Below are 21574 nucleotides of genomic sequence, written 5' to 3' on the forward strand. Positions count from 1 at the left end.
TTCCTCCACCTCTTCCAACGGATGCTGATGGGAAGAAGGCTTTTGAAAATAATGCAAAATCCATGAATGCAATCTTATTTGGTTTGTCAGAGACAATTTGTGAAAACTACGCATTGTATTACAAATAATGAGATTTGAGAGAAACTTCAGAAATCATATGAAGACGACAAGGTTGATTAATTGGTTTCCTCATGCTGTTTCATCATTTGTTTATGTTTTTCAGCCATCTGTTCCATAAGAATCTTCCACTAATCTTCATCAGCCATCTTGGTTTGACCACTAGTTTGCTTGTTTTCCTCATGGTGTTATGCCTCTATTTTTTTCTCTCTGAATCCCTTTGATCCCTTTGGGTTTACTACTTTAAATAGATTTAAACCCACACACGAGCAAGCTTGTTGTACTCTGGTACCAATTGTAATGCTTCATTCTAGTACCTTTATTGTCTCTGTCTTTAAACACAAATAACTTGATAAAACATTATACATTATATTATAATGTGTTGTTTTATTGCTTCGACATAATTTTGGAAAAAGACTTATCCTGATCTTCTGGTGTAGTTCTCCCTATTTGCAACTATTATTCTTTGATTGTTTGTCCTTGATATCTACACAAGTTATGGGTGTTTGTCAAATAACTTGATAAAGGAGGTAAGGATTTCATCCTTCTTTTGTCCTCTTTGGCTGAAATATTTACTAGCAAAGTCACATAATACTTACCATCTAATGATATCCTTTTCTCAATGAAATGATTTTCCCTTTATACCCAATATGTTGGAGTCAACTGTAGCATTTTGGTGGGGGCATGATAGTGAGTGTGGATAAAATGTATCTAGAAAAGAAAACAACCATTTTCAGAACTGCTAGAGGAACTTTGCTAAAAAATTCTACAACAATATGCTATAGGAATTGTTCTTTCATAATGAAAATTTAATTATCATTGCTCTTTCATAATGATAATTTAATTATAACTGAACTGTTTTTGCTAGCACGACTTTATTAATATTGCTAGTGCCACTTCACTACATTATTAATTGCATCAGTCTGTATGACATGAGGGTTACTTTTTACTCAAAACTTTTAAGTGTCTAGTCACTGTGTTTTTTCCTTATTGGCAGCTATGCATGAGTGTCAACTGTAGCATTTTGGTGGGGGCATGATAGTGAGTGTGGCTGAAATGTAGCTAGAAAAGAAAAACACCCATTTTCAGAACTGCTAGAGGAACTTCACTAAAACGTGCTACAACAATATGCAATAGGAATTGTGTAGGCTGCCAAAATTGTGCAGATTTCTAAAACTGTAATAATACAACATTAAATTCTGAAAACCTATATGAGAACATGTAAATGAAAGAGCTACATGACCACCAACAGTATTTTGCCAAATAAAATTCTTTTTATTCCTTTTCTAAGTTACCGGTTTGAGTTCGGGTTCAAGTTTGGGTTCGAAGAACCGGTTTGCTGGTAAGGTAAAATCTTGAAATGGGGTGTGGGTTCGTCTAGGTTCATTAGTACAAAAACAGGTAAAAGATATATGTATGTATGTATGTATACACATATATATGTATGCAGCTTAGAAAAATGAATTAAGATTATAATGCTACATAGTATCATAAAAACAACAAAAACACAATAAACTTGTAACCTCAGCATCATATCTATTATCAACACCAAACTATTAAAATAATATCGAGTTCAAGTATCATTGTTTAGACTTTCAACAATTAGAACTTTATGCTAGTTTCAATCATCTAATGGATTATCTAAATCTTCATCTTCTTCTTCTTCATCAAAGGCATTAGTTGGTTTGCATACATTGTCGATGTTATTGGGATCAACTGCACTAATAACATTACTGCTTTCCAAGTTGTCCAACGCTTATTACTTTTTCATTGTACAAAGAGCTTGTCTGTTTGTAATTAACATCCTACTTGAAAAATGTTATATTATTAGCTTGCAACTCCTTTCACCTATTGAAGATGTTATTTAATGTTTCAAATATGACTTATCACTATATGGAGCTTCCATTTATTCGGACAAGGGTCATTATCAGCAATCGGATATAAAAATGTCACTAGAAGAAATCTTGAGGGCTACTTTAATTTGATGTAATAAATATTTGAACCTTGGCAAATTTTGTTTTGTAATGTTAAAAATCTTTATTCAAATTCTGTAATAATTGTTTTTTGCACTAAACTATAGACTGCCCCCAATGGAATTGTAATTGGTTTGCACTCGGTCTACCTGGGTCTGCCTTGGTTTGACCTAGGTTCGATCTCGAGGAACCAACTTGCTTGGGTTTGAACTCAAGTGGAACCCAAAAGGGAACTAGGACCAGGACTAGGACCAAGAACCGGTTTGAAATTTGCCTGGTTCGAAGGGCCAAGGGGAGAACTAGGTAACTTATGCACATGTTTTAATAGGAAAATCAGACCACAATATTTTAATACAATATCACACATATTAAAAATAAAAGAACATCATTGCCTTTCATCAAAGGGGAGCCTCCTCCTCTTCCACATGATGGCTTGAAAATGGAAAAAAATGTTGCAAACTTTGTGTTGTCTGTAAATATTGTGTAGCCGACAGGGTGTTGTTGTCGGTAAAGATTTTGTAGCCAACGGGTAGATTAGGATCGTTATGTAGCCGACGGACCCCTTCAGGAAGGTTCGGCGAGAAGTATTTATACCCCATTTGGGATCATTGTAAATCTGTAATGACCCTTACTATAAAGGCCACTGAAACCCTCAAACTGGACTTAGGAATTTTGTCAAACAGTTGGCATGTAACCGAATAAGGCTGCAATATTACTAATTGTTGTACAACGAAACCTCAATATATGATGCCAATAATGTATGAACAACAATTTCCAGATTATAACACTACCAATCTAAGAGATAGATGACAATATGAAACTCAAATATGAAGTCCAATGCAATTCTGATTTTATGACAGCAAATAGAACTGATTACAATGAGAGACTGTCACAACTATGCACTTCTAATACATCAAGCTCTTGACAATGCAATGTTATGACATGAACAATAACCCAGTTCAGATTTGGAATGCAAATGACGAAACTTTTACAACAGTTATTAATGACTGGAAATAACTATTTATGCAATGACAGTGCTGACTGTTCTAATCCATAACATGCAATATTTTGGCAATCAAAACTTCAGTTTGTGCACTTGGAATAGCTCCAATTTTGCCGGATATAAATGCTGAATTGATGCCACACGAAGACCTCACAATCTGCCCCAAACCGACTCACAAATCTGCTGCTGCTGCCCAACTGACAGGGCTGTACAGGTACGGCCTGGTACGGCTGCTAGATAAAAATATTGCAGCGTTTTTTGACACTCCAAAAGCAATAAATCTGGGCGCCTAGGATTGCTGAATAACCCCCTAAAATATGAAATTCATCCGTCAAGCCAATTAGGAGTTATGAGCAAAAACGTGGGTCCAAACCCTGGACTGGCAGTCTGAAAATAATGCACAACTGTGTCTTCAAACCTTGTTAATCAATCCACAAATGCTAGGGCACAACTGAAACCCTTATTCCAACCCAAGTAAACCCTTATAACTGAATCTCAATGAAGTCCAAATGAGATGGCTGAATTACCAACTCCTCAAATGCAACAATTCAGGTGATATTTCACACCCTCAAAGTCGCCAATCCAAGGGAGTGATTCGTTTCCAAAGATCAAATAATAATTTGCAGACCCAAAAGACTACAAATTTGCTCCACAATGGAAGAAGTAGAAGAAATCTCAAATCCAAGCATGTCCAAAATGAGAGGCCCAGCCCTCTATTTATTCACTTTTCTAAGAAGTTGCCAGAACTTCTAGAAACATCTTTTATAAAATCTCATTATAATGCACTTTTTCTAGAACTTCTAGAAACATTCTTTATAAAATCTCATTATAATGCACTTTTTATAATAAAGTAATTTTATAAAATAAAAAGTGCAACTCAACTTAAAATTATAACATGTAGACCCCAATAACACATAATAATAAAATATAACCTCTTAACACTTCTTCAAGAGCAAGATATGACCATCTGATCTGCAGAATTGACTCTCTCTCCACACCATTTGCCTACGAGAGTCTGGAATAGGCAAAATCCATGATCAATGTCATGTCGAACTAAAGAGGGGACATTACAAAATCATCCTATCTTATCTTATGCTCTGTATGTAATCTTTTGGCATATGCAAATGATAAAGGAAGTACTGCTGTTGCTGTTCTTGTTCATTGTCTTTGTGCATTAATCATTTAATCTATGTGGTAAACATTTAGCGCCGTTGCCCCATGAACTTGGAAGGTGGGAGGAATGAAGATTAATGCCAAATCAACTTAACAAGGATCGAAATAAGGTCTAGGGGAAAGATGGAATCTGTATTGCACAAGAAAATTTAATTCTGGCACAGCAAGCCGAACATAGAAGAAGGTTTCAGAAGATTGCCGACGGACACAAAAGCACGGAGGAATTGTTAGGGGAGACTTGACAGCGGGTGGAGTTGGTGGAAGAAGCAAGGGAGGAGTTTTTTAATTTGTATTCATCGAGGAAAGAGAATCCAGACGGAAGAGAATCGACTCGCACGGCTCGGAGTGCCGGGGGAGCACGAGCGTGGAGTGAACTCTTTGTCCGCGATACACTTCTGGAATGGATAACTTCAGAAGGTCCTTCTTCACCAAGGTTCGCAACTGTTGAGACTGCCGATGTGGGAGAGTAGATCGTTGGTGTGGGAGAATTGACCGTCGGTGTGGGAGTGCAAATCGCTAGTGTGGGAGAGCAGACCGCCGGAGTGCAGACCACCGGTGTGGGAGAGCAGACCGCCGGTGTGGGAGTGCAGGCTGCCGGTGTGAGATTACAGATCGCCAGTGTGGGAGTGCAAAGCCATGGTGTGGGAGTGAACAGCGCCAGTGTTGTAGTACCAAACAACACTTGTGCACAAAACCCAGTAGTGATGGCATGATCAAAGGAAAAGTTACCAAAGTTTGATGGTGATGGTACGGCCGATCCGATTCGACACTGTAAAACATGCGAAATGATTTGGAGGGCAAATGGCATAATAGATACAAACGAATGGGTGCGGCAGTTTTCGGCAACCCTATGGGGTGTTGCAATTGATTGGTTCGCTGATGCAGATCCCCAGAACTTAACCACTTGGGACAACCTTAAGGAGTTTACTGCCGAATTTCAACTGTTGCCGACGACAACGAAATTGATGTAGAGATATACAATACGAAGCAAGGGAAGAATGAAACTGTCCACCTCTACACCAGGAAATTAAAAGATTTGATAAGTAAAATGGAAAATAAGTCGGCAGACGGACTGCGGAAAAGATGGTTTGTGGAAGGCCTACACCCGAAGTTGCGCAAGAAGATGAAAATTGTGCCGCCGTCGTCATACACAAAATCATACAACAGAGCGATGAACTTGGAAAGCGAGCAAAGGACAAAAAAGAAGAAGAATAGTTCCTTCGACTCAGATGACAACGCGTCCTCGGGAGAGGATAGCAGTGATGATGAAAACAGTAGCAAGAAGGTCTGTGCCCTACAAAAGGACATGATCCGTATGATGAAATTTTTTAAAAAAATGCAGAAGGAGACAAAGGGAAGCGAGCTGTGGTGCACAAAATGTAAGACGGAAGGTCATACTAAAGGGTCCTGTCCAAAGAACCAATTTTGTGAGATTTTCCAGATCATGGGACATTCCACAAAAGAATGTCCCTTCAACATGAAAACTAGAGGACCTCAACAGTTGTTTCTGGCACAGGCAGCTTCCACGTTAGAAGGGAACGAAAATGCAAACATTGAAGGTGCCACTTCGGGTGGGTACAGGAATAATAGTAGAGGGCAAAACAACAATAACAATGTGAACAATAACAATAACAATGGCAACCGAAGTCGAATCCAGTATGATGCAAACGGACAGCCGATCGTTCAATGCCGAGCATGTAATTTGTGGGGTCATTTTGCGCAGGATTGTACAACGGCAAACACACCAAAATTATTATGCAGATGATGCGGACCCGGCGACCATGAAGATGCCAAGTGCCCAAAATCCGGAGTAAATTTGATCACTGTCGGAACAGATGAAGAGGAGGTTCTGACAATTACACGGAGGCAAGCAAAGGTGTACCTGGACTCGGCGGAAGAAAAGAGGAAATTGGGGGAAGCACGGGCGAAAATTGAAAAGGCATCACAGGCGAAGACATCTCAGTTGAAGGACACCATCGGCACCTCAACAAAGAACTGCGCCGAGCAAAACATAATAAAGCAGGTGATGCAAATGGAAGTCTCGATCAAATTAAGTGATCTCCTTCTCACAATGCCCCAGTTACGGATGACCATTTTGAATTCTACATCACTTCTGAAAGCAACGGAGGAAATCGAAAGGGATAGTAGTGGAATGACGACAACAGACCCTATGCTTTTGGCACTCACAACGGGAAGGCATCCGGCGGTCGTCAAGATGGGGATTTTGGGAAATGTTTTGACAGACAATTGTCGATGGAGGGTTCGGCGTGAACGTCTTACCCAAGGATACCTGGAGGAAGTTGGGACAATCGACGCTGTGGCCACCTATATTCTAGTTGCTCACGGTAGACCAGCACGGGATCAAACTGTTGGGAACTTTGAGGGCGCAACCGGTAGTTATTGGAACACAACCATTTTTATTGGACTTCGTGGTCATTCCATTGAAAAGAAAAGGATATGATGCTATTCTGGAACGAAATTGGTTGGTGCAAGCAAAAGTAAAACATGATTGGAAACGAAATACCCTATCAATGGAGCGCTGAGGCAAAAGATTCATAATTGACCTGCACACACAAATGGTAGGTGAGGAGGCAGCATCGTCAGATTCAGAAGGTGAAGGCGAAAGTGACGACGAAGGAAAGAGGAGAATGAAACTGGACGAAGGACGAGTGTTCAGACTAGAAGGAGGATCGAATGATGACAACCTAGACTCGCTGAATGGCCTTTTCCACTGGCAGATAGAAGATTACGAACTGTTTTCGAGTTGTAATATGTTAAGAGTTGATGAAGGTGAGAAAACAGGAGAAAATGAATGTCCAAAGGAATATAGAGAAGCGAAAGAAGGAAAGGTGGTTACGGCTGAAGCTGAGAGGAAGAACATACAGTCCGAACCCATAAAAAAGAAAGATCCCACTGTCCGGTACATGGTGAACGGACCGCATAGAAAGAAAAGAATACACCGCACCATAAAATTAATTGAAGGGAGCTGACAACAAGGAAATAATCTAGATAAGCAACGACTGCAGGCACAGTGGGCCACGGAGGTGACACAATAGACATAAGGCGTGGCATGATAAACATCTCAAACTGAAAGATCTTTGATAGATACCCTTGCTGATCTGCTGTAGTTTTTAAATTAATAAACTATATTTTCCTGTGATTTCTTTGATGGTCTTTGAGAATAGACAGAAGTTGCAGAAGGTTTTGTTTTTGTTTTGGGTTTTTTGATAGTTTTCACAATAGTAATGAATAATGAACAATAAACATGAGAGGAGACTGCAAATAAATAAGAACATAGAGCCAAATCAGAATTGCTATAAATCGTACTAAGCAGATTTCTGGTTTATAAAGCCAAACAATAAATTCAATGCAGTTCCAAGGAGCTTACATCCAACAATGATGCCAAATTGCTGCAAATGGCAGCCGTAAGACTGCAATGAATCATGTCTTAGCTGAAAGAATCAATCTGTAACGCTGAAACCATAAATCTGCAACTTGAATCCACAATAAAGAATGGTGTACTCTATCCCTGATAGCAACGCACACTGTTTGAAGAATCCAATGCCAATAACTGCTGAGGGCTACGTCTCAGCCAATCTAGAACCTGGGGTTTGCGTCCCAAATGAAGAATTGCTCTCTCAGAGCCAATTCACAAAAACAAGTTTTTCAATATGCAAAAGATAATAAGAAATTAGGTCTCCATCTCCTTATATCCCCTTCCAACTGTAAATCGAACCCTAAAGGGAAATTACACTTTGCCCTTTAAATAAAATATAATAAAATAACATTTTCCCAATTAAAGTCGTCCATGCTATAGGAAAAACATTACTTTATTAAAATTCCATAGCTGAAGGCACCAAAAAGTCTACAGATAGTAAAAATCATGTATAATAATTCGAGACCTTTCCAACGAGCTATAACACATAAGTGTACTTGATCAACTGAAGCCAAAATCTCCTTATTACTCCAAAATGGTTATATTATTAACCTTATTTTAATTTATTTAATCACCAACTTAGGAAATATTTAAATATATTAAAATATTTCCCAAATGGTCCCAAAAGGCCCAAAATGACCAATCAAACATGAATCTGACCTTGTCACCTGTCTGTGACTGATGCCGGACAAGATGTGTCAACTGGTAGTCCATCCCTAAAATCTAGGAATGCTCCTAAAAAGTAGGAGACAACCCCAATCAATCAAAATTGAGTCCCAATGACTCCCTTGCTGTGTGCACCTCTAAGAGAAGCAACTCAACATGAATCCACTGAAGAAATGCCCAACACATGTTGATACCAAGATCCCAAATCTTTGCACTGACACATCCCTCCAGCATGTTGATACTCATTATGTTGCTATTGTGAAATTGTACCTCATCTAATCAACTAAGAACTTCACTCCAAATGAAGCCACAATTACTACCAACAACCAATGATGTTAGGAATTCACAAATGAGCCAATCATCGGCAAGGAAAGTTTGTTGAATACTTTTCCAAGTCTTCCAAACAGCTGCTGCAACTTTACCTATATTTCCACAAATTAGTGTGCCTTCATTAAAGGTTGTTAAATAAATGTTTTGTTTAACCATGTAACCAACGAAGTCCCTTATATTTTGATCTTGAAAGCCCAATGTAATATTTAAAAAGTCTGAATCTTCAATCAAAAGGTACATCGCTGCCCTATCATATGGAAGAGGTGATAAACCCATTGATGAATGAGAGATGTTTCTAATTCTCAACAAAGACAGGCTCTTTGTGGCTGGTCCACTAGGTATGCAACTTAATATATCATCAACTCTTGGTAGGGAAGGATCAACTTCACACTTGAACACCCCAACTTGAATGTAACCAACCCAAGGTTCAAAGTTTGACTCATGAGATGAAAGAGAATTGCTGTTCAAAGTCAGAAAATCAGAAGTATGTTCATACCTTTCCACAATGTTTTTGCAGTCTTCTCTTGCCTCTCCTTCCAAGGTAGGTGACTCCTCTAAAGGTGCTGGTCCATGGGGTGTGTTCAAATGAATATAACATGTCCCATTAACTGCCTTAGCTGCCCAAAATCTGCTCCATACCTCTATCTCCATAACTGATATGTTTTCTATTACTAACGAACTCCAAGGTGTAGTATGCCAAACAAACCAAACATTATCAAAATGCAATATCTTCTTAGTAAGCAGCCTCTTAGTCTCCCTAGTCATCTCTTTAAGACAAGATGCTTTGTACGATCTTAACAATTGTCCTTCCATTGTAGATGATGCATGACTAACCAAATCAGAATCAATAACGTTCCATTCCACACAAATGAAAATAACACTTGTGGCTGGTCCATCAAGTGTGAAACTAATATCATCATTGTTTGGAGCCTTTAAGGGGCTCTTTAAAAGAGGAACGTCATAAACTTCATGATGCAAACTAGACCAAACTGAGTTTTCTAAATCACATCTCTTTTCCTCTTCACACATCTCAACATGCTTTTCTTGTGGACTTACCTCAAGAAGCTCTTCCCTTGTATGCTCAACATCCTTACTTTCTTCCCTTGGAAGAAATAAGGATCTAATGCATGACTCTCTTTGTCTTCTTGCATTATCAAGCTGATGGCATCTTTCTTTGACCTCTTTTAAGTGTTGTCTTGCTTGGGCAGCAAGCATCTTGGCCTTCTTAGCTCTATGTGACCATCCATTGCACGTCTCTTGAGCCTTTTTCACATCTACCAAGGTGGGGTAAACACAATCAGAACCTTTGTGGTTTGAATCCACAATATAAATCTCATGTGCAACACACTTAACCTGAGTACCATCATAGGAAGACTCAACAACCTCATTACCTTCATGTGAAATGGATGATACCACATGACTAGAGTTACTGTTGCAAAAATTAGAATAGGTATCAGACCTTGGAGACATGCTTTTAGCATCCCTAATGGACTGATCCATGATTGTAATCTCTTCCATTTTGTGATCAACTTGATGAATCAATGGTGTGCTATGTGTCTCCTCCTGATCTAGAGTTATTTCTTCTTTAGGAATCCCACATGATGACTGATTTCTGTTTTTCATAGGCTGCAACTCAAATGATAACACATCTTCATGCCTTTCTTCTGCATACCCTGCAAGTGACTTATCCATTATGGTGTTTTTATCATTAACATGGATAGGTTGACACAAATCTTCTTTCTCACATGAAACCATATCATCAACTATGGCATGGTATTCCTTTTTTGCAAGCTTAACCTTATGACAAATTTTTGGATGCATGTCAATGTAATCTTTGAAATGAAAGTTCTCCCTAACATATTGAAGAAGAGTATTATACTCTTCAAGTATGCTAATTACTTCCGTTTTCCTGTCTAGTGGCAATGGATCCTTTCTAGAAGAAGATGATGATCCACTAGCATGTCCAAATTTCCTTGACATAGAATCATTGAACTGCTGCAATTGAAGCTTGAATTTTTGTTGTGACTGTTCCCATTCTTTCCACAGGGTTATATCTCTTAACAATTTTGCCATAATGAACTACCACGCTGACCAACTGAAACTAACATGCCAGAGCAAAAATCGACCCTGTACTGCTAATATGAATTATCAAAACTTTTGATCCAGTATCCAGATGCCAAAATGAATTATCAAAATTTTTTAGCCAGTACCCAAATGCTGAAATGAATTATCAAAACCTTTTATCCAATACCCAGATGCCAAAATGAATTATCAAAACTTTTTAGCTAGTACCCAGATGCTGAAATGAATTATCAAATTTTTTTATCCAATACCCAGATGCCAAAATCTGTTGTGACAATTTCTCACAAACCCTACAGGCTGGTAGGATGTAGGCTTTGATACCACTGAAAGATCCTTGATAGATACCCTTGCTGATCTGCCGTAGTTTTTAAATTAATAAACTATATTTTCCTGTGATTTCTTTGATGGTCTTTGAGAATAGACAGAAGTTGCAGATGGTTTTGTTTTTGTTTTGTGTTTTTTGATAGTTTTCACAATAGTAATGAATAATGAACAATAAACATGAGAGGAGACTGAAAATAAATAAGAACATAGAGCCAAATTAGAATTGCTATAAATTGTACCAGGCATATTTCTGATTTATAAAGCCAAACAATAAATCCAATGTAGTTCCAAGGAGCTTACATCCAACAATGATGCCAAACTGCTGCAAATGGCAGTCGTAAGACTGCAATGAATTACGTCCTAGCTAAAAGAATCAATCTGTAACGCTGAAACCATAAATCTGCAATCTGAATCCACAATAAAGAATGGTGTACTCTATCCCTGATAGCAACGCACACTGTCTGAAGAATCCAATGCCAATAACTACTGAGGGCTACGTTCCAGCCAATCCAGAACTTGGGGTTTGTGTCTCAGATGAAGAATTGCTCTCTCAGAGCCAATTCACAAAAATAAGTTTTTCAATATGCAAAAGATAATAAGAAATTAGGTCTCCATCTCCTTATATCCCCTTCCAACTGTAAATCGAACCCTAAAGGGAAATTACACTTTGCCCTTTAAATAAAATATAATAAAATAACATTTTCCCAATTAAAGTCGTCCATGCTATAGGAAAAACATTACTTTATTAAAATTCCATAGCTGAAGGCACCAAAAAGTCTATAGATAATAATTCAAGACCTTTCCAACGAGCTATAACACAGGTGTACTTGATCAACTGAAGCCAAAATCCCCTTATTACTCCAAAATGGTTATATTATTAACCTTATTTTAATTTATTTAATCACCAACTTAGGAAATATTTAAATATATTAAAATATTTCCCAAATGGTCCCAAAAGGCCCAAAATGACCAATCAAACATGAATCTGACCTTGTCACTTGTCTGTGACTGATGTTGGACAAGATGTGTCAACTGGTAGTCCATCCTTTCAATCTAGGGATGCTCCTAAAAAGTAGGAGACAACCCCAATCAATCAAAATTGAGTCCCAATGACTCCCTTGCTGTGTGCAACTCTGAGAGAATTGTCACTGAACTGGGAGTTCCTCCTAAAAAATAGGAATGCCTCCTAAAAAATAGGAGATGCACTCTAAGTCTCCAAAACGTTCGTCGAGGTCTCCAAATGTCTCCTAGACCACTCCTAGTCAATCCCTACAAATTAGGAATCCCTCCTAAATTGTAGGAAACTGTTGTCTACTGCTCCAAACTACATGGGAAGCTCATGCATGACTCTCAAAGTCCCTGGGTTGGTTCCCTCTACGCTCTGCTGGCCTATGGGAACTAGATAATAGACCAACCCTGCTAGAAATGTTGTCACTAAGGAAGGGCAGAAATTGGGGACATGACACGAACTCAACAGGTTTCAGCCGGGGCAGTTGGTACTCAAATACAACGGTTGGAATGAAATTAAACTAGGAAAGTTTAAGGTCAGATGGGTCAGACCATATTAGATCTGGGAGGTAGGTGACAATGGAGCAATAAAATTGTGGACCTTGAACAGGCAAGAAATGCCTCAGGTAGTCAATGGGTCGCAACTGAAGATGTACCATGCAAAGAGAAGCTTGTCGTCGTTGTAGAATGACCAAGCCTGACAGTCTCCCTCGTCGTCGCAGGTTGGCGAGGTTGGGAGGGAAAATTGAGTAGTTGTATCTTTTGTAAAAAAAAATTAAAAGAAATAAATGGTAAGGGCGGAAGTGTGCCCGCGAGAACACCTGTGGACTGCTGCTCCGCGGGCAACTTTTTGCGGACCCCCCTCCCACGGGCGTTTTTCTACATCCTCTCGTGGGTATCTTAGTTCTCGCGGCACCTAATGTTTTTTGCAGGCAGCTTTTGTTTTTTCTCGCGTGTGTTCACCTTCTGCGGGCATCTTTCCTTTTGCGGGCATCATTTGTCCTTGCAGATTGTTCCCATCACTCAGTCTCTCCGTAGGTGTCTCCGTGGTCCTTCTGCAGGTGGTTGCCGCAGGTGTATTTACCTTCCCGTGGGGTAACAAGCAATGAAGTCGCCGAACAAACAAAAGCATTTTGGCATATAAGCTGTTTTGAGATTGTAGCATCAGCCTAGACTCAGGAAGTAGCTTGTGGTGGACACACTCTGGAGCAGTACTTCTTTTCCGTGGACTTCTTTTGTTTTTCCTCGTATGCTCGTGTTTCTATAGAGCTTTTTCATCTTCCACGGAGTCCTTTTGTGTTCTCTCGCGGATGTTTTTTCCTGCGAATGAGTTGTCTTCTTGCGGATTGTCTGCCTTCCCACAGAGTGTCTGCCTTTCCGCGCATTGGCTCTTCTTTCTGCGGGCTACTTCCTAGTTTCTGCGGGTTGCATTGTGATTGCGGGTTAGTGTTCCACGGAGGTGTGTTGAGTGAGCTTTTGATCTCCCACGAATAGATCTTAGAGCAACAAGAAGGGAGTCATTCCATACGGTCAAGAACTGGAGAGGGAGAAGAAGATTGCAGTACACTGGTAGACGTAGAAGAATGGTGACAGCAGGTTTTCTAAAAAAAAAAAAAACACAATGATGACAGATTGAAGTTGTTCGGAATGAATAACGCTTGATGAAGACTTGAGGCTGCTGCAGGCATGGAGTGTCTATGTACCAGAGGCACTTGGAGTAGGTGTTGGACGTGAGGCTGTCTTGGTGGATGCATAGAGAGCTTGGGAGGAGCCGATCATCTAGTTGAAGGTAGTACAATGACACTTGGCTCAAGGTACCCAGGAGTTGGAAACAGAGAAAGCAGCACAGGTGGCTATCAAGGTCAGCTTGAGGAGATTGTTTTGTGTTAGTAAAGGCTACAAATGCAATGTGGGTTGGAGACCAGTTCGGTGCAAGCATGGGATGAATGTGGAAGACAGAAACAAATCTATCTTGTTAGTCAGTTAATGTATTTGGTTTTGTTAATTTGTCTCAGATATTTTGTATTTGTCGTCCGGAGACGACTTTTTCTTTTGGGGGGGATGATGTTGTTTGTAAATATTCTGTAGCCGACAGGGTGTTGTTGTCGGTAAAGATTTTGTAGCCGACGGGTAGATTAGGATTGTTATGTAGCCGACGGACCCCTTCGGGAAGGTTCGGCGGGAAGTATTTATACCCCGTTTGGGATCATTGTAAATCATTCTATCTTATCTTATGCTCTGTATGTAATCTTGTGGCATATGCGAATGATAAAGGAAGTACTGCTGTTGCTGTTCTTGTTCATTATCTGTGTGCATTAATCAATTAATCTATGCGGTAAACACTTTGAAACTCCACAACCTTGTACATGGACTTTAAAATACTGTAGTTTTCTATGCTGTTACGTCTTTGGTATCCTTTGTTGGTAGTGATACATTATTGTTGCACTATTTTCTAGCCTTATTGAATTGCTGTGCTATATTTCAAACTCCGTGCTATCCTTCTATTTCCTTCATCTCTCACGCTATTCCTTATATAAGAAATGAGGTGTCTTAACAAATTGATGATGCCATTTGCTATTTCACGCCTTACCTTTTGTGTGTGGTTTAAACCTTACAGTTTGTGATATGGGGGCATGTGGGTATACGGACAACGTCAAATAGATGAGTCGTTTTACCTTTCCCCCAAATATCATAACTGATATATAGATCACTTAAAACATAATAATATTGAGCTTAATTTTTGGCTTGTGGCCATTACGAGATATTAGGAGTACAACTGAAGCATATTAGCTGACATTAGTTTGTTGGTGAGTGTACCCACAGGCTTCAGGAGGTTTTTTCCCTACAATTGCATGCTGCAAGATGCATTTTTTTGAAAGCTTAAATGACAATAGTTATTAGCATCTTCATTCCTATGATTAATTTTCATTTTTTACCTCAAAACTAAACTAAATACCCTTATTTATATTTAATCATATCTAGCACAAAGGTGGCAAAATGATATTATATGATTTGAAACTGGGTATTAATGTGAAAAAGGCAATAATATGGAACATATATACCTTTGATCACACTGCTGGAGATAGTTGTTTCAAAACAGCTCATGGAGACTATGAGTTCATTGTAATGTTTCATTGCTAAATGATACATTGAGCGTCAATACTTTTGGAGGCTGGATTTTTCTCTCTTGAGGGGTTTGCCAGGTTCTATCTTGTATTATTTTGTGATATTTCTTTGATCTTTGCATATGGTTATTTTATAAGTTTGCATGCATGCTTTTCTTTTCACAGGGTTATAGAGGAAATAGTTTGATTTTCCTAACAGACATCTTTAACAATAACTTTGTGAAAAAATAAAGTTTCCTAATGATGGATTGTTATGCGAAACCAACAATGAGTAGCAAAAATGAAAATTTTCTGGACGAAGAAAAAATTGAAACTTAGTATGTACTTCTAATTTGTCCTGCTGGCTTCTTGTAGGATCTTGGAAGTTCACTGCTGGAAAATGCTGTGAAGGGTAAGCATCATACATTCCCTTTTGCCTGATGTGACGGTTAATGACCATTTCTGCTTTTCATCTTTAACTTAATAACTGTCAAGAAAATGAGTTTGGTAACTGGTAATTTTGTAGCATTCACAATTTCAAGTCAATTTTTCTGATGCACCTAATCGACATCTAAATGCCTTGGTTCGTGTATCCTTTGGGGATCGAAATAGGCCATTGACTTTAGGAGATCAAGCTGCTTTAGAATCTGTATGAACTCCCTAGAGTATACACAATCCAGTAACATATGTAAACAGTTGCCATAAGTTATTTGACAATTGTTAAGTTATTTGACATTTGCCATAGGTTACAAAATGTAGCAATAGCTCCCTAACATTTTTAGTGTGCAAATGTACAGCTTTTGATCCGTTGAAAATAAGATTGGGTGGATCGTTGCAAGACAAAGTCATATATGATGTTGGAGATTTGAAGCAACCTTGTCACCCTTTTGCCAAAGATGTTTCTCTAATGTTTGGATTTACAGATGGATGCCTTCCCATGTCAAGATGGGATGCCCTGAATATGTTTTTCAAGAAAACTGGGTAAGTTCTCTACTGATTTCCAGATCATGTACCATTGCTGGCTTAATCTTTTATTGCTCAGTTTGTGAGACGTTAGCTGATATTGAAGTAAGACTATAGGGCTGTGGTGGCATTTGGATTGAATGCTTTGAATGGAAGGAGAGAAGTGTCAAAGGGCGTTTTGGGAGGACCTTGGGACTCAACCAATGCTTATAATTTTATTCAGTATACTGTCGATCATGGTTATCAAATAAATGCATGGGAACTAGGTGGGCTGCTAATTTTAGATTTTTTAATATTTTCCTATGTTCAGTAATATTTTTGTAAGTGGTTTCGTGAGATCTGTTATTATCTCACTGTATTTGATCTATGAATTGTACCCAATCTTCTGGTTTTTCTTCTAAAATACATGACAAGAAAATTGACATTTCTGGGAATAGGAAATGAGTTGAGTGGAAGTGGTGTTGGAACAAGAATTAGTGCTAAGCAGTATGCGGCTGATGTAATTAAACTTAAGGGAATACTGACAAAGATTTACCAGAAATTTCAAGTGGAACCCCAGCTTGTTGCACCTGATGGATTTTTTGATGCAAATTGGTTTACGGAATTTCTTCAAAAATCTGGACAAAACATTGTAAATGTTGTTACACATCATATCTACAATCTGGGGCCAGGTATATGAGGAGTTAGATTTCATCAGTCTATTCATTGTATTAAATTTTGAGATAATATCGTTTAACAATTTGTTTTCTGGTTTACCAGGAGTCGATCAGCATCTTGTGGATAAGATATTGGATCCATCTTATCTTAGCCGAGAAGAGGCTACATTCAAAGACCTCAAAACAATCTTGAAGAACTATGGACCTTGGTCAAGTGCTTGGGTTGGTGAATCTGGTGGAGCTTATAACAGTGGACACAATCTGGTCACTAATGCGTTTGTCTTCAGTTTTTGGTAAGCTTATCTTTTGGGATACTTCAATTTTGTGTAGTCCAGAAATTTCAGCACTACTCAAATTTTAAGATTTTCTGTTTTCTTTTCAACAGAGGAATGAAGCCTATCAGGTTTCAATCCTTTAGAACAAGTAAAATCTTAGAAGTTAACAGCCAAAAAAAACAAAAGAATAAAATAGTCTGACCAATGTGTAAAATCACTAGTTTTTCCATCTGTTCTTTCTTTTTGCCAGCCTTGCACCAACCCCGTCCCTTAGGTTATTCACAGTATTTATCTTTTTCCTCGTTCATTTTCTATGCCCATACTTAAACTTTGCTTGGTCACAATCCTGATGAATCTGTATTTATGTGAGTGTAAATATACAGCACACCCTGGATAAATTAACTGTCAAACTCCAATGTTCCTGGAGCGCTAGACAAAATTTGCATGGGTTTCCTAAATATTTCCCTAAACCAAATGTTTACACGTTGCTACACAAATTCTACAAGGATGAGGTCACTCTATCCTTATGGGAACATGAGAAAGAGAGAAAATTCATTTTCTTTCAAGCTTCAACATGTCTCCATGATCACAAAATGACTGTTGCTTTACCTTCTGTTAATTTCCTTTCGGCAAGTCCAGTTTTCTACTTTTCCCTAGCAGTCATATCATGCACAACGAATCATTAATCATTGAGGAACAATTTTTTTGACTGCCTCAGGTATTTAGATCAGCTTGGCATGGCATCCACGTACAATACAAAATCTTATTGCAGGCAAAGCTTGATTGGTGGTAATTATGGCCTTTTGAACACAACTACTTACGTGCCAAATCCTGATTATTACAGGTACTGCTTTATGATCTGTTATCTATTTAGTTTGTGGCCTTTTTATCTATATAACAGTTTAACAAAATTATTCCTACTTGGATTCCTAGAGAGAACTAAGTTTTTAACACAAAAATACTCCTAACACTTTTTGAATTATGAATCAGTGCACTTCTTTGGCACCGACTAATGGGGACACGTGTTCTGTCTATAAGTTTAACTGGAACAACATACCTGCGGTCTTATGCACATTGTACTAAGAATGCTGTGAGTATTTAAGCTTATTTTATTGATGAGTTTAGTACAGCAGACACATAGCATATGGACATAAGTTTTATTACTCTGACTTGCAGTATGAGTTTTGCAGGGTACAAGCATACTATATATATGGTCTCTACCCTTTGCTCTTCAGTTTTCTGTTGCTTTTGTAAAATGAAAAGATTCAAATCTGATAGTTCTAGTTTGAAAAATGCAATAATTTTATGGAGTCTTATTTCATTCATCTTTTATGTCTTCTCTGCCTATTTCTGTACCAATCTTTGAGGATAGGAGTTATAGGATATTAGAAAGAAGATATAGCTGAGGTTGATAAATGAAATTGAGGAATAAGCAATAGCCATTCGAATAAATTCTTGTAATCTCATTATTTGTAGATATACCTTACACCCATCTATACCAATTATTTTAGAAAGTAAACATGATTCATTGCAGCTTGTAGGAAGAGTATTGTTGGTGATCCACCCTTGTCTGCAAGGAGCTCGCATCAGTAATACTATTTACCTAGTTTTCAGGTTTTCTCTCTCTCCAATAAACATACCTTTTATGAGCCGAGTATTGATTCTGGGCAGGTACAACCTGGAGAAGCTCCAATTTCCTTGAGGAAGGAACCCTTGCCCAAGTACCTCCCTTCGCAAACCCCCTCAATGCTAGGGATGCTTCCAGCCATGCTTGGGCACTTGCAGGGCACATTTTGTGATGCATCATTGTATGGTTCGAACTTTGAAGAATGCATCTTCATGGTCTAGGCAATAGTTCCAGCCACACACACTCCCGTTATTCATTTTCTGCACTTAATGTTTTTTTCACTTAAAAGACAGTTAAGAACTTGGAAAAAACCAAAAAACCTCAATAATTTTAATTTAATGGTTACTTTTCTTTAGTATATGGAAATTATTGTTAATTGTTTTTAATCTTGATATATTGTTTTCATTTTAGTATCTTAATACTATTTTTGTACTGGGTTACCCAAATAGTATTGAACATGAAATCCCAAAAGAATTTGTAAGTAGATGCTGCAACCCCATATCTGTACGTGTACATGAAGTTGCTTAGGAACTTCGTTAGTATATAGTATTTGCCTCTATGATAGTAAATTAATCATAGTTGGCTTTGTGAAGCTCGAGTAGTAGTGAAAACTTGTTTACTGTATAGGGAAGGCACAGGTTCAAATCGAGGGAGGTAGGTGATGAGACTAGGGAAATATTAAAAACTAAAACTAAAAATATTGGAAATGCCTCTTTGTATTACTTGCATACTTTGTCTTCTCTATCTTATTTGATGGACATTTTAAAATAGAATTGTAAAATAAAAATATCCAGTTTTCTTGGGTGAATGACTTTTGAGAATGATCAATTTTCCAGAGAGGAATCACCTTACTCTTGATCAATCTTAGCAAATCAGATGGCGCCACTGTTGCAGTGTCTACATATTCTCAAAATGGAGGGCAGAAGAATCTTACTGCAAGGACTGATTTGGTAAATGGGAAATCTAGGCTAGAGTATCACTTAACAGCAAAAGATGGGAATTTACACAGTCAAACTATGCTTCTCAATGGAAACGCTTTGGATGTAACACCCAATGGAGAGATACCATCTTTAGAACCAGTAGAGGTGAATCCCCAAACGCCTATATCAATAGCTCCTCTGTCTATTGCATTTGTGTCTCTTCCTTATCTTCAAGTCCTAGCATGTAGCAGATAGCAGATGGAGATTGCGTAGATCCAAAAGTATATTCATAAGTTAACATTCTGTATGAACACATTGTTATTATTATTTGAATTAAGATTCTATTCAATGTATTTATTATTTTGGAATATCAATGAGATTAATAAGTATTCAATACATATAGGCGGTGCCTTGTTCTACGGATATGTTCAACAGAAGATATCCATTGACAACAGGCTTTACATTTGGATGGTCATTGTGAAGGAACTCACAAAGAGGGGATTCATAATGTTTTTGATAGTTTTCTCATTTCCAATATTTATTTTATTCCTATTTTTTTATCCAAACATAAGAAAGAATTTTGCTTGAACGTATTAAGTTGTAGCAGTAATTCATCCACGTATTCGATATTACAAGCATTTAGATATGGCAAAAAATGGTAAGCGTCAAAGAAAATTGTTCATTTTCATTTTTTTCGGTTGAAGATTAATATCTTTAGCTTATTTCATGTCATTGCATCATTTTTATTGGTTTCACAACTTTAATTTTTTTTAACTCAATCAAAATCAACAAAATACAACAATGGAGAAGAAAATAAAGTATACAAAGTAAAATGAATGTATTAAGGGAAGCATCATAATAAGAGATGAAGAAAATCGACCAAAGAAAAATGTAATAGGACTTTGAGATTTAGAATAAAGATGGTTATAAGGTTGAAAGTGCTAAGGTTTGGTTAATACATTCCTACCCTTTAATATAGAGTAAAATGGTTGAAGATTAATATCTTTAACTTATCTCATGTCATTGCATCATTTTTATTGGTTTCACAACTTAAATTTTTTAACTCAATCAAAACCAACAAAATACAGCAATGGAAAAGAAAATAAGTATACAAAGTTAAAATAATGTATTAAGGGAAGCATCATAATAAGAGATGAAGAAAATCAACCACAAAAAAATGAAATAGGACTGGTTTAGAATAAAGAGAGCTACAAGGTTCAAAGTGATAAGGTTTGGTTAATACATTCGTACCCTTTAATATAGTGTATATTGTTGTTCAAATGTTTAGCAAATGCTATTTTTGAATATGTAAAGATAAAATAAAAATTGATATATTATTTTTAACCATTTAACTTTAATCTAAAATTCAAGGTAAACTCTAGTAAAACATTTAAAGATCTAAGTGTAGGGGGTTGGTGTCTCTAATAGGTTGAAGCCTTCAATAAGGGTGGTTGTCTCTAGTAGGTTGGTGCCTATTTCATACATTTTAAGTAATTCATTGTTTTCTTGAGGTTAGATTTAGGCATTAGATTCAAGAAGTTATTTTCATTGTGGTTTTCCCTATTTTAGGTTTCGATACATATTTGTTGTTCATTTGTGAATTAAGGTTCTCATATGTTATTTAATTGCTACATCTTGAAGAATTTGGTTAGAGTTGATTTGATGTTTTAAGGGTTGTTTTCAGAGAAGGTAATGGTAATTGATGTTCAATTTAGAGGAACAACCCTTAGTATATTGTGTGCCCTTCAATTAGTATTAGAGAAAGGTTCCTTGGATATAATAACTTGAGGTAGATATGAGATGGGGCACTCAATTGAGGTTTGTCTTCAAATTGTTGTCCACTCTTTGATGAATCTATATTATTGTAGTGGAATGTTGAAATTCTATTTGATGCTTTAGGAAGTTTGGCAATCAATT

At 37.6% G+C, this 21574-nt stretch overlaps 1 protein-coding gene across 1 annotated transcript in view; it reads left to right on the forward strand.

The window, feature by feature from the left end:
- The window catches only part of LOC149534625 (heparanase-like protein 3), a 65877-nt gene extending 45822 nt beyond the window's left edge, over window positions 1-20055 (forward strand). Inside the window, exons 2-9 of the mRNA XM_089802966.1 lie at window positions 15592-15628; window positions 16014-16197; window positions 16297-16445; window positions 16617-16850; window positions 16939-17128; window positions 17829-17954; window positions 18101-18200; window positions 19574-20055. Coding sequence (XP_089659092.1) covers window positions 15592-15628; window positions 16014-16197; window positions 16297-16445; window positions 16617-16850; window positions 16939-17128; window positions 17829-17954; window positions 18101-18200; window positions 19574-19912 — 1359 coding nt within the window. The 3' untranslated portion in view covers window positions 19913-20055. The remainder of the gene's footprint in view (window positions 1-15591; window positions 15629-16013; window positions 16198-16296; window positions 16446-16616; window positions 16851-16938; window positions 17129-17828; window positions 17955-18100; window positions 18201-19573) is intronic.
- The last annotated feature ends 1519 nt before the right edge of the window (window positions 20056-21574 follow it).

Source organism: Cupressus sempervirens, chromosome 10 (assembly GCF_028749045.1).
Source record: "Cupressus sempervirens isolate cs-2001-9-10 chromosome 10, ASM2874904v1, whole genome shotgun sequence".
NCBI classification, from domain to species: domain Eukaryota; kingdom Viridiplantae; phylum Streptophyta; class Pinopsida; order Cupressales; family Cupressaceae; genus Cupressus; species Cupressus sempervirens.